Source organism: Oenanthe melanoleuca, chromosome 2 (assembly GCF_029582105.1).
Source record: "Oenanthe melanoleuca isolate GR-GAL-2019-014 chromosome 2, OMel1.0, whole genome shotgun sequence".
Taxonomy (NCBI): Eukaryota; Metazoa; Chordata; class Aves; order Passeriformes; family Muscicapidae; genus Oenanthe; species Oenanthe melanoleuca.
The window spans coordinates 65553027-65577436 of NC_079335.1; the positions used below are offsets into that span (position 1 = coordinate 65553027).

Here is a 24410-nt window from a genome sequence, read left to right on the forward strand (position 1 = left end):
GAATACGATAAAGCAGGAAGGCTGTTTTTCCTCTTCCTACCACAACTACAGATTTGGGCAGATAATGAATCTAAAAATGTGAAGGACAGAATCTGTTTATCTAAAAAGCTTGTTTACCAGAAACACTTTACCAGAAAAATGACAATTATAGAAGATCCAACAGTTGCCTCACTTCTTTTTATGGTAACTTAAACAATTTCACTGAGCATCCTCAAATCCTGAACATTGTAGTCTGCAATGTCCCATGGGAAAAAAAAAAAATCAGATTTGTCAGCTACAAATAATATTACCTGATTTCTTTACCTTTACCTGACAAGAAGACTGGAGAATGGGTGTGGGGGCTGAGACAGTATTTTTTATTTAACTAATATGCAAAGTAAATATCAGAACTATACACATTCATAATCAAATGCCTGTTTTTCTTACAGAGCAAAGTGAGCAAGTTGAACATTCCAAATGGGATTGAAGAGAATTTAATTATTGTCCTACAGAAGATAACTGCAACATGAAATTAAAACTGACTGCTTAGATAAAGACTTCTTTCTTGTATTTAAACTTAAATTATGCTTTAAAATATGTCACTGTCAGTGACTGTGTGGAGCAGAACTGGATAATTTTTTTTTTTCCAAAAAAGTAGCATGATTATTGAAATTATGTTAGGTTGGTTTAAAAGTTTTTTGAAGAGCTTCTGAAACTTAATCTGTTGTGCTTTTATTCCCTCTGTTCTATTCTAGTCTTTTCTATCCTCACTAAAAATTAGCTCAAACACAAATTTATTAGAAGTTACCAAAGACCAAATAAAGCTACCACATAAAGCTAGCAAGCACACACAGTAATAGTGATAAAACATATTAGTAGAAGCTGTTGTCCTGGATGGCTTCTATTTGTTTAAGCAATTAAGGGAATGAACAATTTCTGCAGAGTTGAAGCATCTCCTCACTTCCAATCCAAATTCATCAGTTTAAAATAAAAGTCATATAGATCATATAATCATAAATATCTGCTCCACATCCATTGCTACAGACTCCCAATCATATTGTTAAGTCCTGAAGCAGGGCCCAAGGTCATGCACAAGGCATCCCATGCAGAGCAGCTGAAGCTCCCAGCTGTACTCACACTGAAGATGCTTTAAACTCATCCTCAAACGCACTGTCATCCTTGTTATCAGCCTGTGAGACCATGGGGCTCTCAGCTCTCAGCCCACTAAACACCAGGCCATGGAAGGTGATGGAAAACAAGCATTAATGTGTTGTTGAATGCCAAAAGAAAAATAAAAAAGAAAGAAAATAAAGTGTTTATGTGGTATACAACATGCAACTACTGTTTCAGTTATCTGGAGTCTTACATTTTCATATTGCCAAAACCCATTGAAGTTTAGTCAACCCAGCTCTCTTTATAAGGACTGCTTTACATGTAACACAGGATTTTAAGGCTCTAAGTGTACATCCCCTGCTAACCAAGAGAAACCTTCAATGAACTTCTCAAAAGTTGTAATACAAGATATGCTCTTGTACAGACCATGCTTCAGTCTTTCAAACTGCATCTTCAGCAGTGAGATGACAGTGTCCAGCTTTTTCTATCTGCAGCTTATGTATCACCACCTGAACTAGTCAGCCAGATGCCCTTTAGAGCCAACAAACAGCCAGCCTCAGAGCTTGATTCATCTTGGTTGAAATTTCAGGCGTGTAGAACACATTAGATAACTGAAGGCCCACCAGTGCTTGCTGCACTCCACTGACATCAAAGAGAGGAGAGCTGATCAGACATCTAACTTTGCTAAAATTACTTCCAGCCCTCTTATGCAGCAGTCAGACACACTGAGGATCTGTGGCTCCTTTATTTCTTAAGCACACACAACCTAAGACAACCATCATAGGACTGGCAAAGACAACAACTTCAACTGACTCCACTGTTGAACTGCTGCTCAGCTAGCCATTACTGCCTCTCTTTTGCTAATTATAAAACATTAGACATATTCACTACTATGCTGTAGCCTCAAAGGCAAATATTTATGCTGGAATGAAGAGGAGTTAAAAAAAAAAAGAATGAACTGTAACATACACAGAACAAATAGCTCTGAATTAATGTTACCATGCTCCTGTTACAGTCTTCTGTTATGTGGACACAGTGAATATAAAATCAGTCAATGGATGAAATTAAGCTGAGTTAGTTCCCATACCAAATGCTCTATCTCATGAGGTTTGGGTCTGCTTACTTAGGACAGATGGTACCAAAGAACTTAACAATGTAGGTAAGTCACCTACAAATCCACTTCTTTTTTGTGCTGTTTTAACTCTGAATACACCTTTGTGTTTTTTCATTTTTATTCCAATGAAAAGAGAAAGAGAAAGAAAAGGTTGCCATATTAAGGAAGTGCAATGGGCAGAAGGTGATGGGAGAAGGAAGGAGCGTGGCTCAGTGCTGCCCTTCCCTCTCACTGAGCTGGTCCCTGCACTGCCCGTGGCTCAGCGCTGCCCTTCCCTCTCACTGAGCTGGTCCCTGCACTGCCCTTTCCTCTCGCAGAGCTGGTCCCTGCACTGCCCGTGGCTCAGCGCTGCCCTTACCTCTCACTGAGCTGGTCCCTGCACTGCCCGTGGCTCAGTGCTGCCCTTACCTCTCACTGAGCTGGTCCCTGCACTGCCCTTACCTCTCACTGAGCTGGTCCCTGCACTGCCCTTCCCTCTCACTGAGCTGGTCCCTGCACTTCCCGTGGCTCAGCGCTGCCCTTCCCTCTCGCAGAGCTGGTCCCCGCGCTGCCCGTGGCTCAGTGCTGCCCTTACCTCTCACTGAGCTGGTCCCTGCACTGCCCTTACCTCTCGCAGAGCTGGTGCCTGCACTGCCCTTCCCTCTCACTGAGCTGGTCCCCGCACTGCCCGTGGCTCAGCACTGCCCTTACTTCTCACTGAGCTGGTCCCTGCACTGCCAGTGGCTCAGTGCTGCCCTTACCTCTCACTGAGCTGGTCCCTGCACTGCCCTGGCTCAGCGCTGCCCTTACCTCTCGCAGAGCTGGTCCCCGCGCTGCCCGTGGCTCAGCACGAAGCTCGCCGGCCCGCAGGGGCTGCCCGGGGCCGAGGCGCTGCTCCTGAGGCTCTGTGCCGAGTGCCTGCGGCTCCGCCGGCGCTCCAGCCCCCGGCGCTCCCCGGCCCCCAGGCTGGCTCTCCTCCGGTCCCTGCGCCCGCTGGGAGGCGGCTCCGCGCCCTCATCGCCGTCCTCGTGCCGCAGGGTCACCTGAGGAACAAAGGAACAGCCCGCAGCTCGCTTCAGCTACCGCAGGCCTTCGCACCGAGCCTTAAAAGCACCCTGGTTCAACACAATTAGCTCCTGTTAGCATCGCTGCTTCTACAGCTGCCCCTGAAAGTCCCTGTCTATCCATTAGTGCAGTGTGGCAGCTCTAACAATGGAATTATTACTGATGCCTTGCATACAACACTATAGGACCTGTAGCAACACATTTCTGTACCTTCTAATCTGTTTTCTTTTTAATGAGGGACTAAATCTTCAAGGAAGCTGAGCAGCCTTGGACAGCTAGTTCTCTTTATGTCCTTACAAAACACTTGGGTGAAGACTTGGTTCTAGTGAAGTCAGCAGGAAAAAACTCCATGCATTGACTGATTCAGCATTTCCTCATATTCAGACATGACATTTGTAGTGATTAAGTGGAAGTTACCATCTAGACTGTGCTGGGAATAGCAGAGGACTAAAGCATGGGTACCACGCCAAACTGCTGCACGCCCCTGATGTGCCAATGTACCTCCAATGGAAACAAAGTGTTAGCTTATGGTACATGAGGAGAGATATCCCTGGAAGAAACAACATATTAACTGGTGGCTCTCATCTGAAATGCAGCCTAACATTTAAATGATCACTGTATGAGATAGATCCACTCCAATAGGCAGAGGTACGGAAAGGGCGATGTGTGTCAGCAGAAGAATACCTATCTTCTTGTTTCTATTAGTCTTGCTACTCTGGTAATTCTTACCAGAAGTTTTTTAAAAAAACAAAGGGGGAAGTGAGATATCTCTGCTTGGGGTAAAAATCTGTTTCTGTGAGTAAAAGCAGATTTTTCAGGTAAAAAAACCAGGATTGGCAGAAAAAAAAGGAAGAACCTGAATAGACATGTTTAAATTTAATTTGGTCATCAAGAAAAAGCTGGCACCCAACTAAGTTAACTGCCAATTCTGCAATTAAGTCTTTCAGTAGGTGTAGCATGCACAAAAAAACCAATTCATCCTTTTAAGATTAATCACTGTATTTATAAAGGGCTTTATGAGATGATGCCTCTGATGATAGAAAAAGAAAGAACATCATTGTGCCCTGTCATTCTCTTGTTCTTCCTATAAATTGCTGTAGATAAATCTTAACTCTGCTAGTTACTGAAGTGGCATGGGAGTAGAATTGATGGAGAAAATGGAGAATCAAGTCTATCAAATCCTTTGCTGCGCTTCGGCAGAGATGAAGTAATTTAAATTTGTCACATTAGAACACTAGTTCACATTTACATTACAACTTCAGCCTAAACCTCCTAGCTCCAACACTTCCCAAAGTCTGAAAAAAAGGCTAATTATTAAGAAACTGGATATCCTACCCCTACATATAAATGCTTCAGAAGTAGTTATTTTATACTTAGGTGGTAAATGTGGAGTCACTCATTACTCCATTGCTGAAAACTGCATAGGATCTGGTCCAGTGTAAACTCTTAAACATGGACTTACTGGATATTCTGTTGCAGAGCAAGTGGTATTTGTGAAGTTGAGCTCAGCTGAACCTTTCTGACAAGCTGAATACTTTTGCACATGGGAAGAACTTCTACTTGCTCCAGCATGTGTAACTAGCAGTTGCAGAAAGGAGGCTAGTAAATGTGCTGGTTTGCCTTGGACTGTGCTGCAGCTTTAATATGAAATGCCTTTGCATTAAAGGCAGCTATGTGCCACAGCAGGTCACATATACAAAAGGGTATAATACTTACAGCAACCAGATGTTTTCCTTTTAAAACAGGAGAGATAACCAAATTTCACCTAGGTTACATTCCCCCCTCCTCTCAGCTTTGAAGTTTGCACAAGCTGTAAGATGCATAAAACAGGGCATGTTATGTTACCTCATAAATGTTAAATTGCTCAACTAAGTCCAAGTCTGTTCCTTTCTTGTTCAAGTGTCTCTGTGAAATAGCTTCAATGCCTAGCTCTTCCAGACAGTCCACCACATCGTAGAAAGAGTCTTGATCTGGCAATCCTGACAGCGTCTAAGAATCAAAGGAAAAACACTTAAATCTGCTTGTTTTGAAAAGAATTAAACAAAGGATTTTAAAAGCGGGTGGCAAGTGGTGCTATGTATGATTTCAATAAAGTAAAACCCATGATGTGAGATTAGAGACACTGATAGAAAATAAAAAACAAGTGGCACAGCTTTTAACAAACAACTCTCTGAACTGTGTAGAAAAATGAATAACTGGCAAAACAAATCAATGTTGTTATTTTATACAAAAAGTATGGAAAATGTAGGCCTTTAAAATACACAGATTCTTTCTGGCTGCATTCAAGTACAGACTTAAAGAACAGAGAATGTTAAACCATCAAACACAGGGATGAAAGCAATGACAAATAAAAAATCCTTAAACATAAAGCTAGAAAGAGTAAAGCTCAGTTCCTACTGATTCCTGTAAGTTTAGCCTTAAGAAGAAAAAGTCCAATGCACAGCTGTGTGACATCAGGATAACAGGAAATATCCTGCACCATGTGCCTACTGTCCTCCACACCTGCAGCAGCAGCCGTCTTCCCTGAGTACAAATTGGTTTGTATTACAGAGAGTGAATCCTCTCCTCCCTTTCAAATTAAAGTCTTTGTTACACTGACTCCTTAATTCCTATTCCAGCTTGCTACTGATCTCTAGTCAGTCTGTGCTGTTTTTTTCCTAGTCCTTATGCATGATGCACAAAAACTAGTTTAGTCCTGCACATATAGAGCAGAATCTACTGAACACGCCGTGCCACCTACCTGCAGGGCAACACATCCCTGGCCACACAAACCAGTCTATGCAGAGCTGTTGCTGCAAAATACCTGAGGGTGCAGGCTGGAAGCAACACAGTTTTTCTGGATTAGCTCTCTAGAGAGTTTACTCTGAAGTAGTTCCCTTTCTCCCATTCAATTAGCTAAGTAATTTATCTATATTACCATCACAGGAGAGAAAGAGCAAGGGAAAGAGATGCAAAACCTGGGCCCTTTCCAAGGAGAGTTATATCTTCTCATGCCTGAGATGGGATGAACTGCGCTCTGTGAATGCTGCTTTTCTGGAGCCCATCTTTTCCAAGGTGGCTCTGAGCAGCACAGTGCAGAAAACAGCAGCCCCCCTGGGCTGTCTCTCCAAGAAGCTTTATATTTAGGAAAACTGGTCTGGATTACATGACTAATGAGAGAGAAATGGGCAGCTGACATAGCTGTCTTGTTAAAGCACCTCTTTCCTGTGATGTAAGGCACTGAAATATCTGCATCAACAATGCACATTTAAATTTAATTTTTTTTCTAACTAAAGACAACACAGCAATATTTTCTTCTTTAGTCATTACAGGATTATTAACTGGTGAAATCCACCACAACAGGAATCCTTAGCAACAGATCAATTAAGTATTAAGGTTATATGTTCAGGCTTTAATTAAGAATTTATCTATTTCCAGGATAGCATTTAACCCTCTGTTTAGAACCCACTGAAGACTATGAGACTAAAATCTCCTAAACAGTGCTGAAAACAGATACCACATTTATTTTGTTCCTTCCTAAACCCCCAGCATTGAGTAAAGAATCCAAGTATTCAGCAAATTAAGTTCTCACACTGAACATTAAGTGGAACTTTAACTTGAATGAAGAAATATTAAAATAGAAAAGTGCTCAACTATGAGGCTTTCAGTTGCAAATGAAAGACATGGACAGCAACTATTCTGACACAAATGTCTTCATGCACAGTAGAGTGTGATGTTTTAGCTGCAAAACAGTCAGATCTTCTGAGCATTTACTTCCAAAAATAACAGGAAATTTTCTTAATGTAGATATGCAGATCACCCACCTTCAAGTATAGCTTTTGTAAAATCCAAGGTAAGGCTGTAGACTGGAAAAACAGCAGCATAAGGTAGTATTTACTGGCAACTGCTGCTGTCAGCAGACTTTTATTGGTTATTATAATTTTAAATCACACAGCAGTGTAAATCCAATTTTCACTGCATGTTGTTAACCAGAACCGGGCAATTGAACTCCCAAGTATAGAAATAAAATATTTTTCCTTTGCATGGTTTGCCATTACACTCACAGATCCACTTCCAGAGCCTAAAGCATATCAAATTCAATTTCTAACTTATCCAAGGAAAATAACGAAGGTTATACTGGAACTATGCATAACCAGAAGTATCTGCACTGGGATCACTCTCATCTAAGAGATTCATTAATGCCTAAATCCTCACAAATTAAGAGAGGGTTAATAAAATATTGGCATAACTAATTTGGTTAAGCATCAACAAAAGAGAGGGAGAAGATAAAAGGACTGGAGCAATTCTTATGTCTGGGCAGATATGTTGTCTACTCTGGAGTAGGAAGGAAAGCAATCTGTAAATGGATACATGGAGAAAGAAAAAAGAGTACAAGCACGCTTCCTTGAGACAAATCCTTCATGAGGACTCTGCCTGCACTGAAAACTTTGACATTTCCTTGTCTAGATGAAGCTGAAACCATCTGAGCCTTTCTCTGTGGAGGAAAAAATTACAACTGTTACATGATGCTTGCTGTTTTCTCTATAATCATGAAAAATATCCCATTAAAAACATCATAAAGCTGCCCATAAGCCAGATCATAATTATAAGTGTGGATTTGTGGGATTCCTCTCTTCCTTGATCTTCATAACTGCCTTGCTCCTTTGACTGTGACATGCTCTTTCTTTTTGTGTGTTTTTAAAGAACTACCTCCTCCTAAAAATAGCTTTAAATGTACTGAAAAACTCAGACTAAAGGAATCAACTACAGGATAATAAAAGTGTCAGCAGGGAAATTCTTTGAGCAAGTCAAATACCACATAGGTTACAACTGTGCAAAGGATGAAGAGAACTGTCTTAGAAAGAGGAATCAGAACACAAAAGGTGTAAAGCAGAGACATTAATGACTAGTCACCTTGGCTTTAGCAACAGCTACAGAGAGCAGCATACCTAACTGGTGAGGCTTTTCAGAAAGAGTACAGCAGTAAGGTAAGGCAGTCTTTTAAACTCAAGAGGAACCTTACCACTGTGGAAGCAGGAGCAAGAGTGACTCTAAGCATAAGTACTGCAAGATCAGTAATGTCACCAGATTATGCTAGTCTCTCTCAGGCATATTTGCTAGAAAATATTTGCCATTAAGAAATCATTTTATAAAAATGAAAAACAAACAAAAAACAGCCCACAATTCCAATCATGTTGCCAAAAGCCAAATAAGCTGGCAGCTTGGTGTATAACCTCCACGAACAAACTCAGCATCTTCAAGTGAATACAATGAGTAATAATATTATTTCCTAATACTCTGCCCCAGTAAGTATAACCATAAACCACATGATTATTTTGTTTGCCAAGGGTATGTTTACCTTCTGTGCTCTTTAAAAAAAAAATCTTCAATTTTAATACCCCCCTTCAATTTGTCAATGACTAGATGCAGATTTTTAAGGAATTTACACTAATAAATTTCTAAATTTCAAGGACTTTCCATTTTGTCCCTCCCAATAGCAAAAGTCAATATTTCAGAAAATATTTGACTTTACTGCAAAGCTATGATTTGTAAATCTGGTCACCACAAAATATAAGGAAATAAGAAAAAATATGACCTTACCTTTTTAAGCTGAAACACTCTTACTAGCACTCAGACCTGTTCAATTGATCATATTTATATTGCAGAAAAAAATATTTAAACTATATGAATTAGAAAACTGTGTACAACACAAGCCTTTGTGAGCATGTGATCTTTTCACCAGCACTTGCTTTCCTACTTCCCTTGGACAGTCTGTTGAGTTAGTTTGTCACGTTTTCCTTTAGCACTGCATTGTCAGCTCTGAGAGGAGCCATGTCAGACCACAATTCCACACAACATCCACCAAAATAACAATTCTGCTCCTGGCTGCTGCCTCTGGGTGGCTGCAGCACAAGTAACAGGAGTGTGCTGATCGATTACAGCTTGTCCTGCAACATCTCTGTGACAGGTCTGTGCCGTCATATACCCTCAACAGGGAAGTTCATTATACAACTGAAAACACTAATATTATCTGCACCAGTCAAGCTAACAAAGGAAACAAACCTTGTTAACCAAGGTCATTGCATAAACCAATAGTTCTGTATCAACTCCATCCTTCTCCTCCAGTATCTCCATGATGTTGGACCATGGCTTGGCTCCTAGGGAAAAGAAGAAACTATTGGTTACAGTGGTCAAAATGGAAAGCTACAGCAACAACACTCATCCAAGAAGTAGCACAAGTTGGAGAATGTGGCCAGGTGAAAGTTCAAGCAGAAAGATCCAGCTTTGTCTACAGTCTCCCCTGCTCCCCTGAGAACAAAGTTAATGCAGACAGTGAAAACTACAGTTCAGCCTATTGCAGGGATATAAAATATGGCAGGTGGACTCTCCAAAGGTACCAGCTTCTCTCCCTTGATGAAAAAGGAAGCTTTGTTAGCACAGTCTGACTGACACTAAAATTCTAAAAATCAGGTGACAGGAATTTTACCCAGCCTTTCACAGGTTCACATAGGCTTTGATAAATCTTCAGCAGAGACCGACATGCTGTGCTTTCAGTGTGCCTGCTGCTCCCATTTCTGGTGCTATTGCCGAGTTGTGCTGCATTAAGGTAAGGCAGGTTAACAAAACATTGTGGCAGAGAAATGGTTTTCTCAAATTACAGGTTATGTGTCTTGGAGAAAAGAAACAATCAATGAGGGGAAAAGATTTTTGCTCTGGCTCCTTCTCAAAATGCTTTAATAGGAAACCTACCTACAAAATTTTCAGATATGATTCTCTCATTTTCCACTATGAAAGGTCAAAATTTGTGCTTTTAGTTATTTGAATTTGCATATTTCTCTGATACCTAAACCCTAATGTTTTTAGTGAGTTATTGTGCTCAGGCAAGCAACATACCTCCCAGACTCAGACTCTTGTGTGGAAGGTACCTTGTAAAACTGTCCTATCTCATTTGACTGAATGGCAAGAAGGCTGTATTTACCAAATTTTATCTAGGAAAGCTGAATTAAATAACAAAAGATGGCAATTCAGTGTTTTGTTTGGAGTAAAGTTAAAGGTGAGGACTAAGCAGAGAGCTAACCTTAGCCTAAAGACACATTCAATTCGACTACACAAACATAACTGTGACAAGTCTTTCAAAGGGAAACATGCACAGTATTCCAACAGTCCACATCTCCTGAACACTACAGAGATGATGAGAGCTTGAGTATAACAGGCAGCAAAATGCAAATGTGCCATCACAGCCACCTGTTGTTGCCTAATCAGTCACCCCAAGGTCTACACTCTGTATTACCCTGCAACAGGCCTTGCTGATTGAAGATGAGATCATGTATGTACCCTGCTACTCAGACATAAAATCTCTGCTAACCAAGGATCTGCATTTTCAAGGCAATGACAGTGCACTGTGTGGAAAAGTCTAGAAGTGAATGTGCAGACAACAATATTTCTTCTTTTTTTTCTTCCCCCTCAGACAGTCTCTGATCTTTACTACTGAGTCAGGATTTTTTTTATCTTAAGCAAAATCAAAGGAGGAGGGGGATTCACTCTCAGCTCTCCAGATGTATCTATACACATTACTACTCAATACTAATTCAAATACATGTCTGTAATGAAAATACACTAGACACCTCCTTCTTTACCAGATTCTCTGTATTACCAGACATTTTGTACAGTATATGTTCAAAAGTCATGTGGAACAAATTCATGCAGCTTGCAAATGATATATGATCAGCAGGAATGATACTCTCACTACAAAAATGTTTTTGGTTTTTAGTGAAAAAATCAAAAATGGAAGAAAAAAGGAAAGAGAAACAAAATGGGCAAACCATGCAAGTCTGACTCACAATAATACCATTTGGAAAAACAGCGAGTTGATAACAACAAAAAACCGTAATTATTTTATCCACTGAACTATTCAGTGATAGTCCTTTGTTACTGCAGGCAGGTTCTACTCTTATGGGAACAATCTTGGTTTGTTTTTTGGGCAGCACACATTAGATTTGTTTTTTTCCCCCTGAATGTCTCAATAATTCTTTATTATCATAAAATAATAATTTCATGGTCACCTTGCTGTTTTCCTACAAGGATGATATATAATTTTCTTCTATCAATGCTGTTATTTTATTTGAGAGTAAAATTTTTAAAAAAATTGTTGATCAGGCACACTTACTAGTAAGGCAGCCCTGTAACAGTTCATCTATCTTTCAAGAGCTTTCTTTTCTTGCTACTAAACTTCCACAATCTAGGCTTAAATTCAAAATTCTTCATCTATTCCCTAACTATAGGAGGCAGTACAATCAATGACTTTGACAGAGCTATTCCAATTTGTACCAGGTAAAACCTTTCTTTCAAATGCTATTTCCCCCATTATGATCTCAGTTTTAATAGGCATCTACTATCCACCCAGGATAAGGCAGTTCTGCTGTGGAAGTTGTACCATGAGCTTACTGGTTTGCTGTCCTTGGGTTAATATTCTTGCATATATATAATGAGAATCTATAGTTTCCAAGCTATGATCCATACAGCATGGGACATATGCAGATCCAGCTCAGCTCTCCCTTTCAGAGCTCCCTCTTCCAGAGCTGAAGTCCAGTATGATTAAAGTGGAAAGAGACCTGCACAGATTGAGATCATGAGGAAAATTGCATCTGAAAAGAAAGGTTTCATCTGGTACCTACTGGAGTAGCTCTGCCAAAGTCATTGACAGTACTGCCTCCTCTTGGTTCTAGTTAGGGAATAGGTGAATTTCCTCCTTCACCAGATCCTGCTGCAGAAAAATTATGATAGAGAAGAATGATGATGTAGCATCCCAGTGACTTTTCTGGGAGCAGATGGGAATGTTTCCATAAGGTTATGGCTTTGATGCAGGACTTGTGGCAAAATCAATGGGAGTGATGAAACAGGCTCACTGAAGTGAAACACCAGAGTTTGAGTTTTGTGTGTTCTCCTGCCTCCTAATGGGTAAAATGAGAACTGTTTGACTGCCCTTTAGAGCCTTGACACTTGGAAGAGCTCTTTATCAGAGCTGCTCTGACAGGGAGGCTGTAGCCTCAACTCTGATGCTACTTGCAGTGTCACCGGTAACCATGCATGGTGTATAGACAAAGAACAACGGGGTGGCAACAATCAAGCCAATATTAAATTAATGCAGTCTATTTTCTGAATAACATTGCCCATTGTTTTAAGTCCCAGTCTTCTCTCAATCTCATCTTTACATATTTATTTTAATGTTTTTCTTCATGTCATACACAAAACTTTGATGCCACAACTACAAAACATCTGCACAGTTTGAATAAAGCATGAAATATCTTGCACAAAGGCAGAACCTTGCATGAGAACTGCCACTAGCTTAGAGAGTGCCTGTCTCCAGCAGCTATAGGCTGGAAGGGTAGTGATACTTTTGGAAAGACCTTGACATCTTGTACTTCTGGCTATTTATATATGAATGAACTTAGATCTTTCTATCATACCTACAGCACGTGCGTTAATTTAGTGGAATCTAACTATTAATGAAATTGCAGGAAAAGCAGAGAACTAATAATGAGGGCCACTTGGCTTTAATCTCTGTCCAAAAGAAGCCCTAGACAGCAGAGTGCAATGCCAGCTCCACTTCCCAGAGCCTTTGCAGTCCAGTATGCTTAAACCGAAAAGAGATCAAATTCCTCTGGAGCTCTGAAACAAGAAAGCGTGGGAGAAGGGAGGGGCTAAATGGAAGTGCAAGTAGAAGCTAATTCCTACATGATTAGGGCCATGCAGTTACTCATTTATAGTCTGTTTGTAGCTCAGAGTAAAGCCAGTACTTCCGTGGATCTCTGTACTTCAGTTTGCATATGGATGTATTATTCACACATAGAAACCACAGATGGGATTGCTTTGAAACCAGGCTGAGTTAATATCAGGTTCTATAAGTTAATCATGTGTGGTACACATGTTGAAGAATTATGTCATATCTCATCACCTTGTATGTACATGAAACATTGAACTTTTATCAAAGCAGCGCTGAACATAATTACATACCTGCAAGATTTATGATAATGGTTCAAGAAAAGGCACATAGCCTTTTTCTCTCTGTTTTGTTTCATCAGTCATTAAAGGCAGGTACTTCTCATTTATAAGCCACTAATTTAAAATTATAAATTAAAACACAGCACATACACATCTAAGAGAGAAGGGCTTTGACACTGTCTCCCACAGCATTTTTCTGGAGAAACTGGATGAGGGGACTGAGGGCATCCTCAGTCAGTTTGCAGGTGACAGCAAGTTTGATGGGAGTGTTGATCTGCTAAAGGACAACAAATCTCTACAGAGGGGTCTGGACAGGGAGGATCAATGGGACAAGGCCAATTGTATGAAGATCAAGAAGGTCCTGGTACTAGGGTCACAACAGCCCTGTGCAGTGCTAGGGGCACAGGGGCTGGAAAGCTGCAGCTGCCTGCCAGAAGAGGACCTGGGATTGCTGGACAAGAGTGGCTGAACATGAGCCAGCTATGCCCAGGTGGCCAAGAAAGCCAATGGCACCTTGGCCTGTGTCAAGCATAGTGTGGCCAGCAGCACCAGGGAAATGATTGTCTCTGCACGTGGCACTGGTGAGGTCTCATCTTGAATCCTGTGATTTGTTTTGGGCCCCTTACTGCAAGAAGGACACTGAGGAGCTGGAGTGAGTGCAGACAAGGGCAATGAAGCTGGTGAAGGATCTGGAGCACAAGTTTTATGAGGAGCAGCTGAGGGAGCTGGGGTTCTTCAGCCTGGAGGAAAGGAGGCTCAGAGAACCTTACCTCTCTCTACAACTCCTGAAAAGAGGCTGTAGCTAAGTGGAGGTCATCCTCTTTCCCAGTTAACAAGTGACAGGATGATTTAGACTGGATATTAAGAAGAATTTTTCACCAAATGGGTTGTCAGTTTTTGGAACAAGCTGCCAAAGAAGTGGTGGAGTCACCATCTCTAGAGGTATTTAAAAGACATGCAAATGTACCACTGAGGGACATGGTTTAGAGATGAACTTGGCAGTGCTGTGCTAATGGTTTCACTCAATGGTCTTAAAAGTCTTTTCCATCCAAAATGACTGTGACTCTATTATGTTAATGACCTAAAATGGGAGCTACATATAAAACCAGAAAAAAAAAATCTCTTAAGGAGCTAAGAACAATTGCTTGATTAAAACAATTTTAAAAAGAAGGAAAAGCTGGATATTTGGACTAAGGTATTTGCAAGAGTTCATGAAATAATCAACCAAAGCACAGGTATGAGAATTCCTGTAAAACCTCTCATTATGCTGTTAACATATGCTCATCTAACTGCATGCATCAGTTTTTCCAGGTCTTGTGTTGTTACTTGTATTATTACTTAGATGGCCTAAGGCTGTTCTACAGATAGAGAATATTTTGTTCAGGGTCCTCCTTTCTCCTTTTCTGTTAATGACTTTACTAACATGTTAGTAGATACAGAACATTTTGAAATAATTGAGAATACCAGTAAGTTCAGAAAGCTGATGAAATACTGACTGAAAAAATGAGCCACAGTGCTCACAGGTACATGAATATTATAATCATATTTATGCTTATTGCATTGTAAGGTTTACTGGTTTTAATTCAAAACAGAAAGCCAACCTGCAGAATTCACTGTTTTGAATTGCCCTTGCCTACTTCCCTGCTATAAGAGATCATTTGGGCTTTTTCTTTTCAACCCATTCTGATAACTGAAAGCGAAATCTGGCTCCCTTTTCCTACTTCTGGCACCACCTTTCTCCCCAGCCCCCAACATTTTCTTGTTTTTCACTTTTACCATATCAAGTCTCTCAGACAAGTTCAGTATGGAGGCAGCTGCTACACAGAGGGAACCTTGCTTTCAACCTCCATGTTTGAGACCACAACAATGGATTTCCTAACCTCAAAAACTCTCCTTGAGGCAAAGGAATGTTTTAAATCAAGAGAGAATGCCCCAGAAGCTTAGTGATGGCTTTGTGGGAAGAACAAAAAAGAACCATTTTTATTCTATTTATTTGTAAAAAATACAGTATACATATTCAAGTATTTTTCATGAGCCTGAAGGGTAACAGATTTCATAGTATAATATCTGCTGAAGGGCTTTATTTTAATGTAACAACAGATGGTTTTGCTTTTACTCTAAAGCCTGTACTATTACTGACCTCGTCTTTCTCTTCAAAGGGATTACACTGATTAGATATAATTTTCTCTTCTAAATCAGACTGCCTCTTCTCAGAAGGAAGTGGAAAAGTGGTCTTGCCCAAAGGAGCCTCTGAGGTCGGAAGATACAGGGGGAGTTTACTCAGCATGTGGGTGCAGGGAAAGGGCAATGATGCTGGAACCCCAGGAGGCAATTGAGTCCCTCAGTTTTCACTCTTCACTTTCCCATTATAATTAATTCTTCAAACAACAGATTATACAAATACTTTAAAAATGCTTTTAAGAAATGAAGGGTATGTTGGACACAGCAGGCATCAATGAAAGCAGCTCGAGAACCACTGAAAGCAGTGATGAAATGCTACCTTCATCTCAGTGGTGCTGGGGTGTTGCAACTCCCTGGTAAGGCTACTCACCTCTCTTTTCATCCACAGTAGATACTGCCTGGATCAAAAGGGGTGCATTGGATTCTGTGTACTCCACAAACACCAGCAACAGCTTCAGTGCTGTTTTTACCACCAGGCGAAACTGGAAGAAAAGAATACAACTTGTCATTCTCCAAACCACAGCATTCCCAGATGTGTGAAATGACACTGGGTAGGAGGCAAGCCTAGCAGTACACATCTGGTAGTAACACACGAACAAGAAGAGATCAAGCTGTGACAGCACTGAAAAAATGAAAGGTAGTGAGCTGGCTGAGAATATCATTCACTGGACAGTGCTCTCCTAGAAAAGCCCCAGTAGTCAATGAACCCAAATGAAAGCTTAATACTGCCACAAGTAACAAAAGGGTGAAGATTCCACCTCTGCATATCCCCAACATTGCTGCCCAAAGCTTGATGCACACAGAACCTATTGAGCTAACCAAGCATGTATTTCTTTATTTCTCAACACATTCATTTCCTTGTTTTGTTCTGAGCCTTTAATCCTGTAAAAATGCTGCATGATGGGATGGTTTCCTCCTTATGCTTCCTTCTCTTCTTATAATGCTACTATTTAATACCTAAATTATTAAATAGATTGATCTTCACTGTTAAACAAAACTTGGGAAGAAGCGTGTTTAATCTCCAACTATCCCACATTGTCACAAAATGTGTGATTTCCTGAAACTGAGCATTCTGCCTGCAAGTTTTCAGACTCAGCTTTTTGTACATCCTTAGGAGTGAGTGTTCATTGATGACTCAGCATGGGTAAAATGCATCTACTAGAATTCAATAGCCAAACTATCAATTTCACCGTAGAGCTCCCATTTCCAGAGAGGATAATTTGATTAAAAGAGCCGAGTAAGAATTTTTAGGGATAATCAAGTATGATTACTTGGCATGGTCAGGTATGTGAAAAACCAACTCTTTACTTGAGGGGAGGATTTTTTAATAGGCAGAGCTTTACATGCTGAGAGTGCTTTTACTGGGGGAATTGATATTGGTTCCCATTGGCTGTAATCTCAATCTAAATAATGGATAATTATACAATTTTTGTCAATATTGACTAATTTTTAATTAAAAATTTTTAATTTTTTTTTCAAGTCCACTCAGTACTCCTAAGAATAATAATACTCCTAAGAAGCAAAAAATCATTATTAATAATTTCATAGATGTACACGATTGCAAGACAGTGACTGTGTCTATATTTTAAAAAAGACTGCAAGTGCAACAGGCACTCAACTCAAGCTACTGTGCTCACATAGCCCCTCAGGGATATGTACTGGAGATCACTTGAAGGTAATGAGCTAAAATGCAGCTTGCTGCTATAAACAAGCAGTTCAGTGTCAAAAGTGATCCCAGCTATTTCCTTAGTTTCTTGGGGTTTACACATTCATGCAGAATTGAGCTTAATGCAGGCAATGGCACTACTAGCAATGCAAAATATTCTGCTGTTGAATCTAGACTTTTTTCAGGCTTGATGTGTTGTCAAATTGTTGAATTTTAGGGCTGACAGCCAGGAAATCCCAGTGACAAACCTGACCACGTCCCTTAAGAACCCCTAGTTAGTCGAATTTGCAGTTGTAATGCTGCAGTGATACTTCATAGATACATGGGGTAGTCAAATTAAAGGAAATTGAAACCTGATAGCACAACAAATCACTTCCCCACAATTGCACATACTGTGTGCCTGTCAGGCCAATACCACAGTGTTGCTGGTCTGCAGTGACAATTCTCTTAGAAATCAACTTCAATTGTTTAATAAATACACTGAATGAATTTCCAAAAAGTCTACACTATTTTTGTAAAATTACTTTGTAAAAAGGAGTTACACCAGATTGCTATAAACTATTCTAGCATTAACATACTTCCCAGATAACCATTTATGTACTATCTTCTAATCTGATTAGGGTTTTTTCCTTAGAAAGCAAATCTTAGATATTACTTTTGATTGTGTTCTTAAAACCTCAAGTCTTGGCCATGTGGTGACAACCATGGGATGAATTTACCTGTGCTGCATGGTAAAGTTCCCATATGTCTCCATTTGACAGGAACCAGTAAGGGACACACCAGGTTTAAATCTATCTTTGCAAATCTCTTTTTTTCCAGGAAGAAGAACCTCTGGCAGTACCTTTGCTCAGACTGTTGCCTGCTGGCCATGGCAGCTCTGCACCTGCCACGCTGCAAATCCTGTGAAGCCTCAGGGCAGCCCATTGCATGGCACCAGACCAAGGTTCAAGCTGGCTGATTTTGGGTGCTGTCTGCAGGTATCAGCTTCCTGTGCTCAATAAGCTAACAGATGGCTTTGTGAGGAATAAATGCCACTCAGAAGACCCAGAGAAAAGGAGCGATTAGGAAAGCCATGTTTTGTTTGCCATTTAGGTCCTAGAAGAACAATCTAAGTTCAGTTTTGTCAATCTGCAAATTTTCATGGCTTATCCAACTCCTCAACAAACTGTCTATCAGCCCTGGAAGTGGAGGTGCTTTCCACTGAAGGTGCCTACCTGGGCTGCTCTCTTCTTGCACACTAGCTTTGACAAAACCTGAATTTAAAACAATGCTGTTTCCTGCTCAATAGCAAATGGCATTTGGGACTCCTGAGGGCACTTTTAAGCCTGTCTGCTGCTTTGGACACTTTGGGCAAGGACAAAAGCAAAACACTGTAGTCCTAGTCTAAGCTGCACAATGCTTTACTGAGGACTTAGCTAGCTAGCCATGACCCACACAAGCTTTGTGCTCATCCTGCAGTGCTTTTCAGAACTGCATTTACCAGGGTTTCTTGACAGCAGCAGGCAAACACTGAGCAGCTGCACTGCCCCTAGGAAACTCAAACCTTCAGCCAGCCAAAGCCCCTCTGAGACATCTGATAGCCTGCCACACCCAGACACAAAAACAGTCCAGAGCCTGGCATGCTCACTCTAAAGTCAACTCTAATTATCCACTGTGGCACCAAGCAGTCTCTGAAAGGTCTGTTCAGGGATACCTGGTGGCAGGACTCATGTGAAACACAGGGAGTTTTTTTAATGTAGCCTCCCATATGATGTCTGTTAAATGTTCACTCTGTGACCACCTGTGGGCCTAAAGTTCCCATTTGTGATTAACTATTTGACTGCCAAAGCAGGAAGTCCTCACAACTTCCTGTGTGAGTTCAAAGATGTGTTTGCAGGACATACCTTTTCAATTAATTATATGGCTAGATTGCAAATAAAATAACTAAATCTCAAAATTGGGAGATTGCTTAACAGGAAAAAAAGCTGCAGTTTACTGATTTTCTCGCTTTCTTTTTCAAAGTCATGTGATTTTTTGCCAGTCACTATTATTTTATTTCACATGATTTACCCAGATGGCACAGCAATGGAAGCAATAGAAAAAAGTTTAACATTTCCTTCATGAGCAGGTGAATTGGTAATAATCTGAATCACTGCTAAAAACTTCATGAAAGCTTTTAAGGTTATTTGTGGGATTTTTTTTCTGGTACTCATTTACTATTGAAGAGGGGAACTGAATCTGCTTCAGTTGTCACAGTTTTGTTAAAACCCATGGGCCAATAACACTTCTACTTCAAATAGGACTAGAAAGACAACAATAGAGCTAGACATGATAGTTCCTGGTATCATCACTTTGCAAACATTGGTTGTTCTAATTAAATCCGAACTTTCATCTTAAATATTGCTGCTTAATTAAAAAAGAAGGCTCATTGAGGCAATATGTGTACTCACTGGCTTGGTAAAATAATTTTTTAACAGTTCTGAGATTAAATCAGGATTCTTGAATATCCAAACACTGAAGCATCCAAACCTCTATTAAGCTAGAAAAGAAAGTTCATGTTGTGTTTTTGTTATCATGTGCAAGCCAATTTATAGAGAGGAAATGATGTTAGCATCTTCTGGCTAAAGATAAGAACAAGCCAGAAACGTAAGAAGAAAAATTATAAACCTTTTCCCTCTGAATTGCTTTACCTTATACAGTGCAGTTTGGCAATTCCTTTCCCTTTTATCTTTTTATATTTAGACATTACAGACTCAGACAGGGATACCACACAACAGGCTGAAAAACTCATGTCTCGTGGAAGGGCTTATCACAGTTGTTAATCACTCGTCCGGAAAAGCTTTAACCTTTACAAGGAATGTTGTCACAAAGTTCATTGACTTAGAGACTAAAGCAATATTTGTGGAGTTCAGATTGAAACATTCAGGATTCAATTATTTTTGCTTTTAAAAAGATAGAAAGTAAAAAAGGAAATTGAATAAAAATATTTTACTAGGGGAAATCTAGCTACTTTGGATTTAAGCTATTCAAATTTAAAGGTGAAACAGTAATTGAATTTTAAAATAAAGATTTACTACAGTCAAATCCTCTGAAAACTAATCCAGGTGTAGGCTTGGATTTACTGTAGGTCAGGTACTCATCCTCTTGGAAGGATACAGCCAGGCAGAGCTGCAGCTAAAGACAAAACCAGTACAGCCAGTGGTCAGCCTGCCAGGGAGAGGTGCACAGGGAAGCTGGAACACTTCTTTCTCTTGGGGTGCAAAGATGTCCCCAATTTCAGATCTAGTGCTGCAGGAAGAGCCCATTAGCACCCCACCAGCCCCTGAAATGTGGCTCAATTTCATGTTTTCCAAGAGAACAAAATCACCTTCTGTTTACAAAAGGAGCAAAGATCTTCCTGGAATGGAAGGTTTTATATACATATTTAAATTAAATACATTATATATCTATATCTATCTATATCTATATCTATATCTATATCTATATCTATATCTATATCTATATCTATATCTATATCTATATCTATATCTATATCTATATCTATATCTATCTATATCTATATCTATTATAGATATAGATATATATTTAGATAAATATAGTGTATCTATATATTATATACATATCCCTATATATATTTATTATAATAAACAACAAATATATAAAATAAATATTAATAGTATATGGCAATGTTATAATATATAATATTATCAGAGTATACTGTTTTCCTTTGTAATAATCAAGAAAAAGGAAATAAAAATATTGGGCTTGAGAGAATCTCAGAGTAGTAATTTAAGTTGGAATGGAAATAATGTGATTTTCCTTCTTATCTTAGGTGAAAAAATCCAGTTCCCTTCCTCATTTAGCACATGCTCTACCCCATCTCACCATCATGGTGAGCCCCCCTGGACTTGCTCCAGTAGATAAGTATCTATCTCATACTGAGGAGTCCACTCCTGGTGCAGTCTTATTAGCACCAGACAGGGAGAGGTGTTCACTTCCTTCAGCTTGCTGGCTACACTCCCACCAGTCCAGCCCAGGATGTGTTTGACCTTCATTCACACAAGGACACACTATTAACTCCTGTTCCAATCCATGTTCTCTTATCCAGAATAAGTAGACAGAATCACATGGTGTGATGCTAAAAGAAACACCTGTAATTTTTCCAGATTTTAAGAAGAGAAGGGGTAATGGCTTTAAACTGAAAGAGAGCAGACTTATATTTTAGGAAGAAATTCTTCACTGTGACGGTAGTGAGGCACTGGAATAGGCTGCCCAGAGAGGTTGTGGATGCTCCATTCCTGAAAGTTTTCAGGGACAGGTTTGATGGGGACTTGAGAAAACTGGTCTAGTGGAAGTAAACTCAGTGGCAGAGGGGTTGGAACTATGTGATCTTTGAGGTTCCTTCCAACCCAAAATATTCTATCCTGTGATTCTATGACATCCCACTGTTTTTTAAATTAAATTTTCTGAAATCTCTGCAACAATGTCATTTCAGTATTTCACATGCTGTTCACCTGTATTTCTGTACAAGAATGTCTCCACTGCATCCAACATTTCAGTGAACCTTTCCCCTATCTGTGCTGCAGAAAGCCAGCCAAGAGCTCCAGCACTGAGTGCAGGAGCAGGAAGAGCCACCTCTGATGTGGTGACTGGAGATCAGCTGTCTCAGAAGCATGCAGGGCTAAACATCAGAAAGAGCCTTAACACCTACAGCAAGAGCTTTGGAAATATGCTGCACAGAGTGCTTACATAACCCAGGCAAAACTGGGGCTTGGGGTGCCAAACAAGCAAGGGGAAAGCCATTAGGGGGTAAAACTAATACTAATACTAAAACTAATACTAATACTAATACTAGGATTTGCAAGTGCCTTACAGAACATAGAAACAACCAACCCAAATTCATTGTAGTCTCTCTCTTCTCCAAAGCTGACATTTGAGGTCAGTTACTTCAGTCCAAAACAGGTGACAAGTCTATTTAGTAATTCAGTTTCTTTTTATTCATACTTCCTGAAAGCAGGAATGATCACAAGAATGAGATCTTTCTGTCACCTAAGCCAAAAACTTCTAATCAGCCTTATTTTCCATCAGAACTTTAAAGCAGCATCTTTTAAAGATGGAAAATTTAGAAATTCTAATGATCTACACAATACCAAAGAAAACTTTGTAAATGAGTGTAATCTTCCTTTACCAGAAGGAAGAAAGAATTCATATGTGTTGGGGCCCTGAAAGCTGCTTGATGGACTGCAATGAACACATGTCAATTCTTCCACTTTATTTTCAGACACAGCATCTGCCTAAGTCACGGGTGTGCACAGCACAGGGAGGATCACAAAGTTGGGGGACAACAATTAAATACAGCATGCACAAAATATGTGAATAATCCCCACTCTAGGTACTGAATATTGTGAATACCTAGGCATTTTATATCACTAGGGATGTAATTATTCAACAATCTATGTTTCTGTGGGCTGGTGTACCAATAGAACAAATAATAATGCATGTGATGCCATATCTGTCTTTTAAGCAATGATATTTTTGTAAGTTTTATATTAAAATGCTAGATTGCATTTTTTCTCAAATCTTGAAGGAGGGATGCTTAAGTAAGGCAAATGAACTGTTGTTAAGGGCTTTGCAAGCTGAGGACTGAAGCTGTGAAAGGAGTTAGACTGAGATGAAAACCCCTGTAAGCTTAGATGCAAGGTGCTCCAAAATAGTCAAACAACTGTTTTTTCATTCTGAATGTCCCTTTAAGATTTTTTTCCTCTGCAGAATGTGTAATGCTAGGAATGGCAGAGAAATACATGCCTTTGCTATTCTGAAAATGAAGTTTCTCAGAAATTTGCAAACATACTGGGTAATGATTACATGTTCTGGGCACTGTTACATATGTGGTGTGTATCTGTCATGTATCTGTGGTGAGAATTCTGACATGAAAAGGAGGTCATTAAAAAGAAATTCATCTGGCCTACTAACAAAACACAGGGATGAGCAAATAGTGATTAGTGAATGATCACCAGGGGGAAAAGAAAGGCTCATGCCTGGAAATGACTATTTACACCATCAATCATGGTCCAGAAGAAGGAGGAGGAAATATGAAAGAACGGTGGTACACAGAAGTAGGCAACTCATACAACAAATCAAAGCATACTGCAGGTCAAAGCAGCTCTCAGATGAACACATGCAGCTCTGATGGGAGCTTTGAAATAATATGTTTGGTGAAGAAATCAGCCCTCTGTTAAGTAATCTCTAATGAACTACTGATGTAGCTGTGTTTCTCTTGCAGCAATTGCCACATCAGACAGACATTGTTTGAATAAACCTAAGACTGAAGTGCATGGGACAAGACATGAGATGCTACAGGGTATTTTTGAGCATTTCCCTCTCCTTTTGGAATATCAATGACAATCTTGAAGAGGTGGGGAAGTGATTTTTTGCTCCTATGAAGTAGTCTGAAATGACTTTTGTTTGTTTGTTTTGTTTCATGACAGGATGAATGAAGGACCATTCACAGCTCTACAGGACAACACACAAAATGAGAGCAATTTGGTTCTACTTTCCCCCCCCTACAACCAGACCAATCCCTCCAGTGTCTCCCATGAGAACTGTTCATTGTGTAAAATTACATGTAATTATTGAGCTAGAAAGGTGGACAGGGTAGGACTTGGAGATTAAAGGACATAAAAGGATTAAACTTCTTTACTCTCAGGTGACTCTGAGCTGGTGTCCTTCCACCTTTGTCAGGGCCCAATCACAGGCCAATTAGGTGTTACACAGTTTTAAATGCCTTTCTATTTGGCTCTTTCAGATATTGCTCAGAAAAAAGGGTTTGGTTTCAATTAAATTTTTAGTTTTTTCCATTGCAAAACACAAACCGAAAATATTTCACTGGAAATTTGCCATCAGCCTGTGTCCAGGAATTATGCTTTGTTTGTAAAGATTTACACTCAGATTTAATTTTCTTTCTCTCTTCAAATAGTGCAGTTTCATTGTATCATCTGTTGATTATTTTATTAACCATTCCCAAACACTGGTATCTTTTAGGACTCAAGGAAAATAAACACCATCAGTACCTCTAGAACTGTCGTCTCTGTCTGGATAAAGATTATGATTGAATTATCTTAAATAAGGTATAAAACACTTAGCTTGAGAGAAACCACAGTAACATGAGAACCAATTTCTGGTTAAACTCATGCTTGTGTGTAATGTGCTATCAAACATGATAAGAAACAGACCTCTTTATTCTCTTTGTGTCTTCTACAAACATGGACCTTATTTATGGGTAGCCCCAGATTTCTAGCATTTTCCTGTTATGGATCATAGAGTAAGATTGTCCAGTAAAGTTTGTTCCTTTCA

General features: G+C 39.8%; 1 protein-coding gene across 1 annotated transcript in view; it reads right to left on the reverse strand.

Annotated features, from left to right (window-relative positions):
- FHOD3 (formin homology 2 domain containing 3) overlaps positions 1–24410 on the reverse strand; it is a 365517-nt gene that overhangs the window by 103568 nt on the left and 237539 nt on the right. Inside the window, exons 7-11 of the mRNA XM_056484679.1 lie at positions 15783–15894; positions 9293–9387; positions 5096–5239; positions 2996–3228; positions 1117–1203 (exon numbers count right to left, since the gene is read on the reverse strand). Of these exons, the coding sequence (XP_056340654.1) occupies positions 1117–1203; positions 2996–3228; positions 5096–5239; positions 9293–9387; positions 15783–15894 (671 nt within the window). The remainder of the gene's footprint in view (positions 1–1116; positions 1204–2995; positions 3229–5095; positions 5240–9292; positions 9388–15782; positions 15895–24410) is intronic.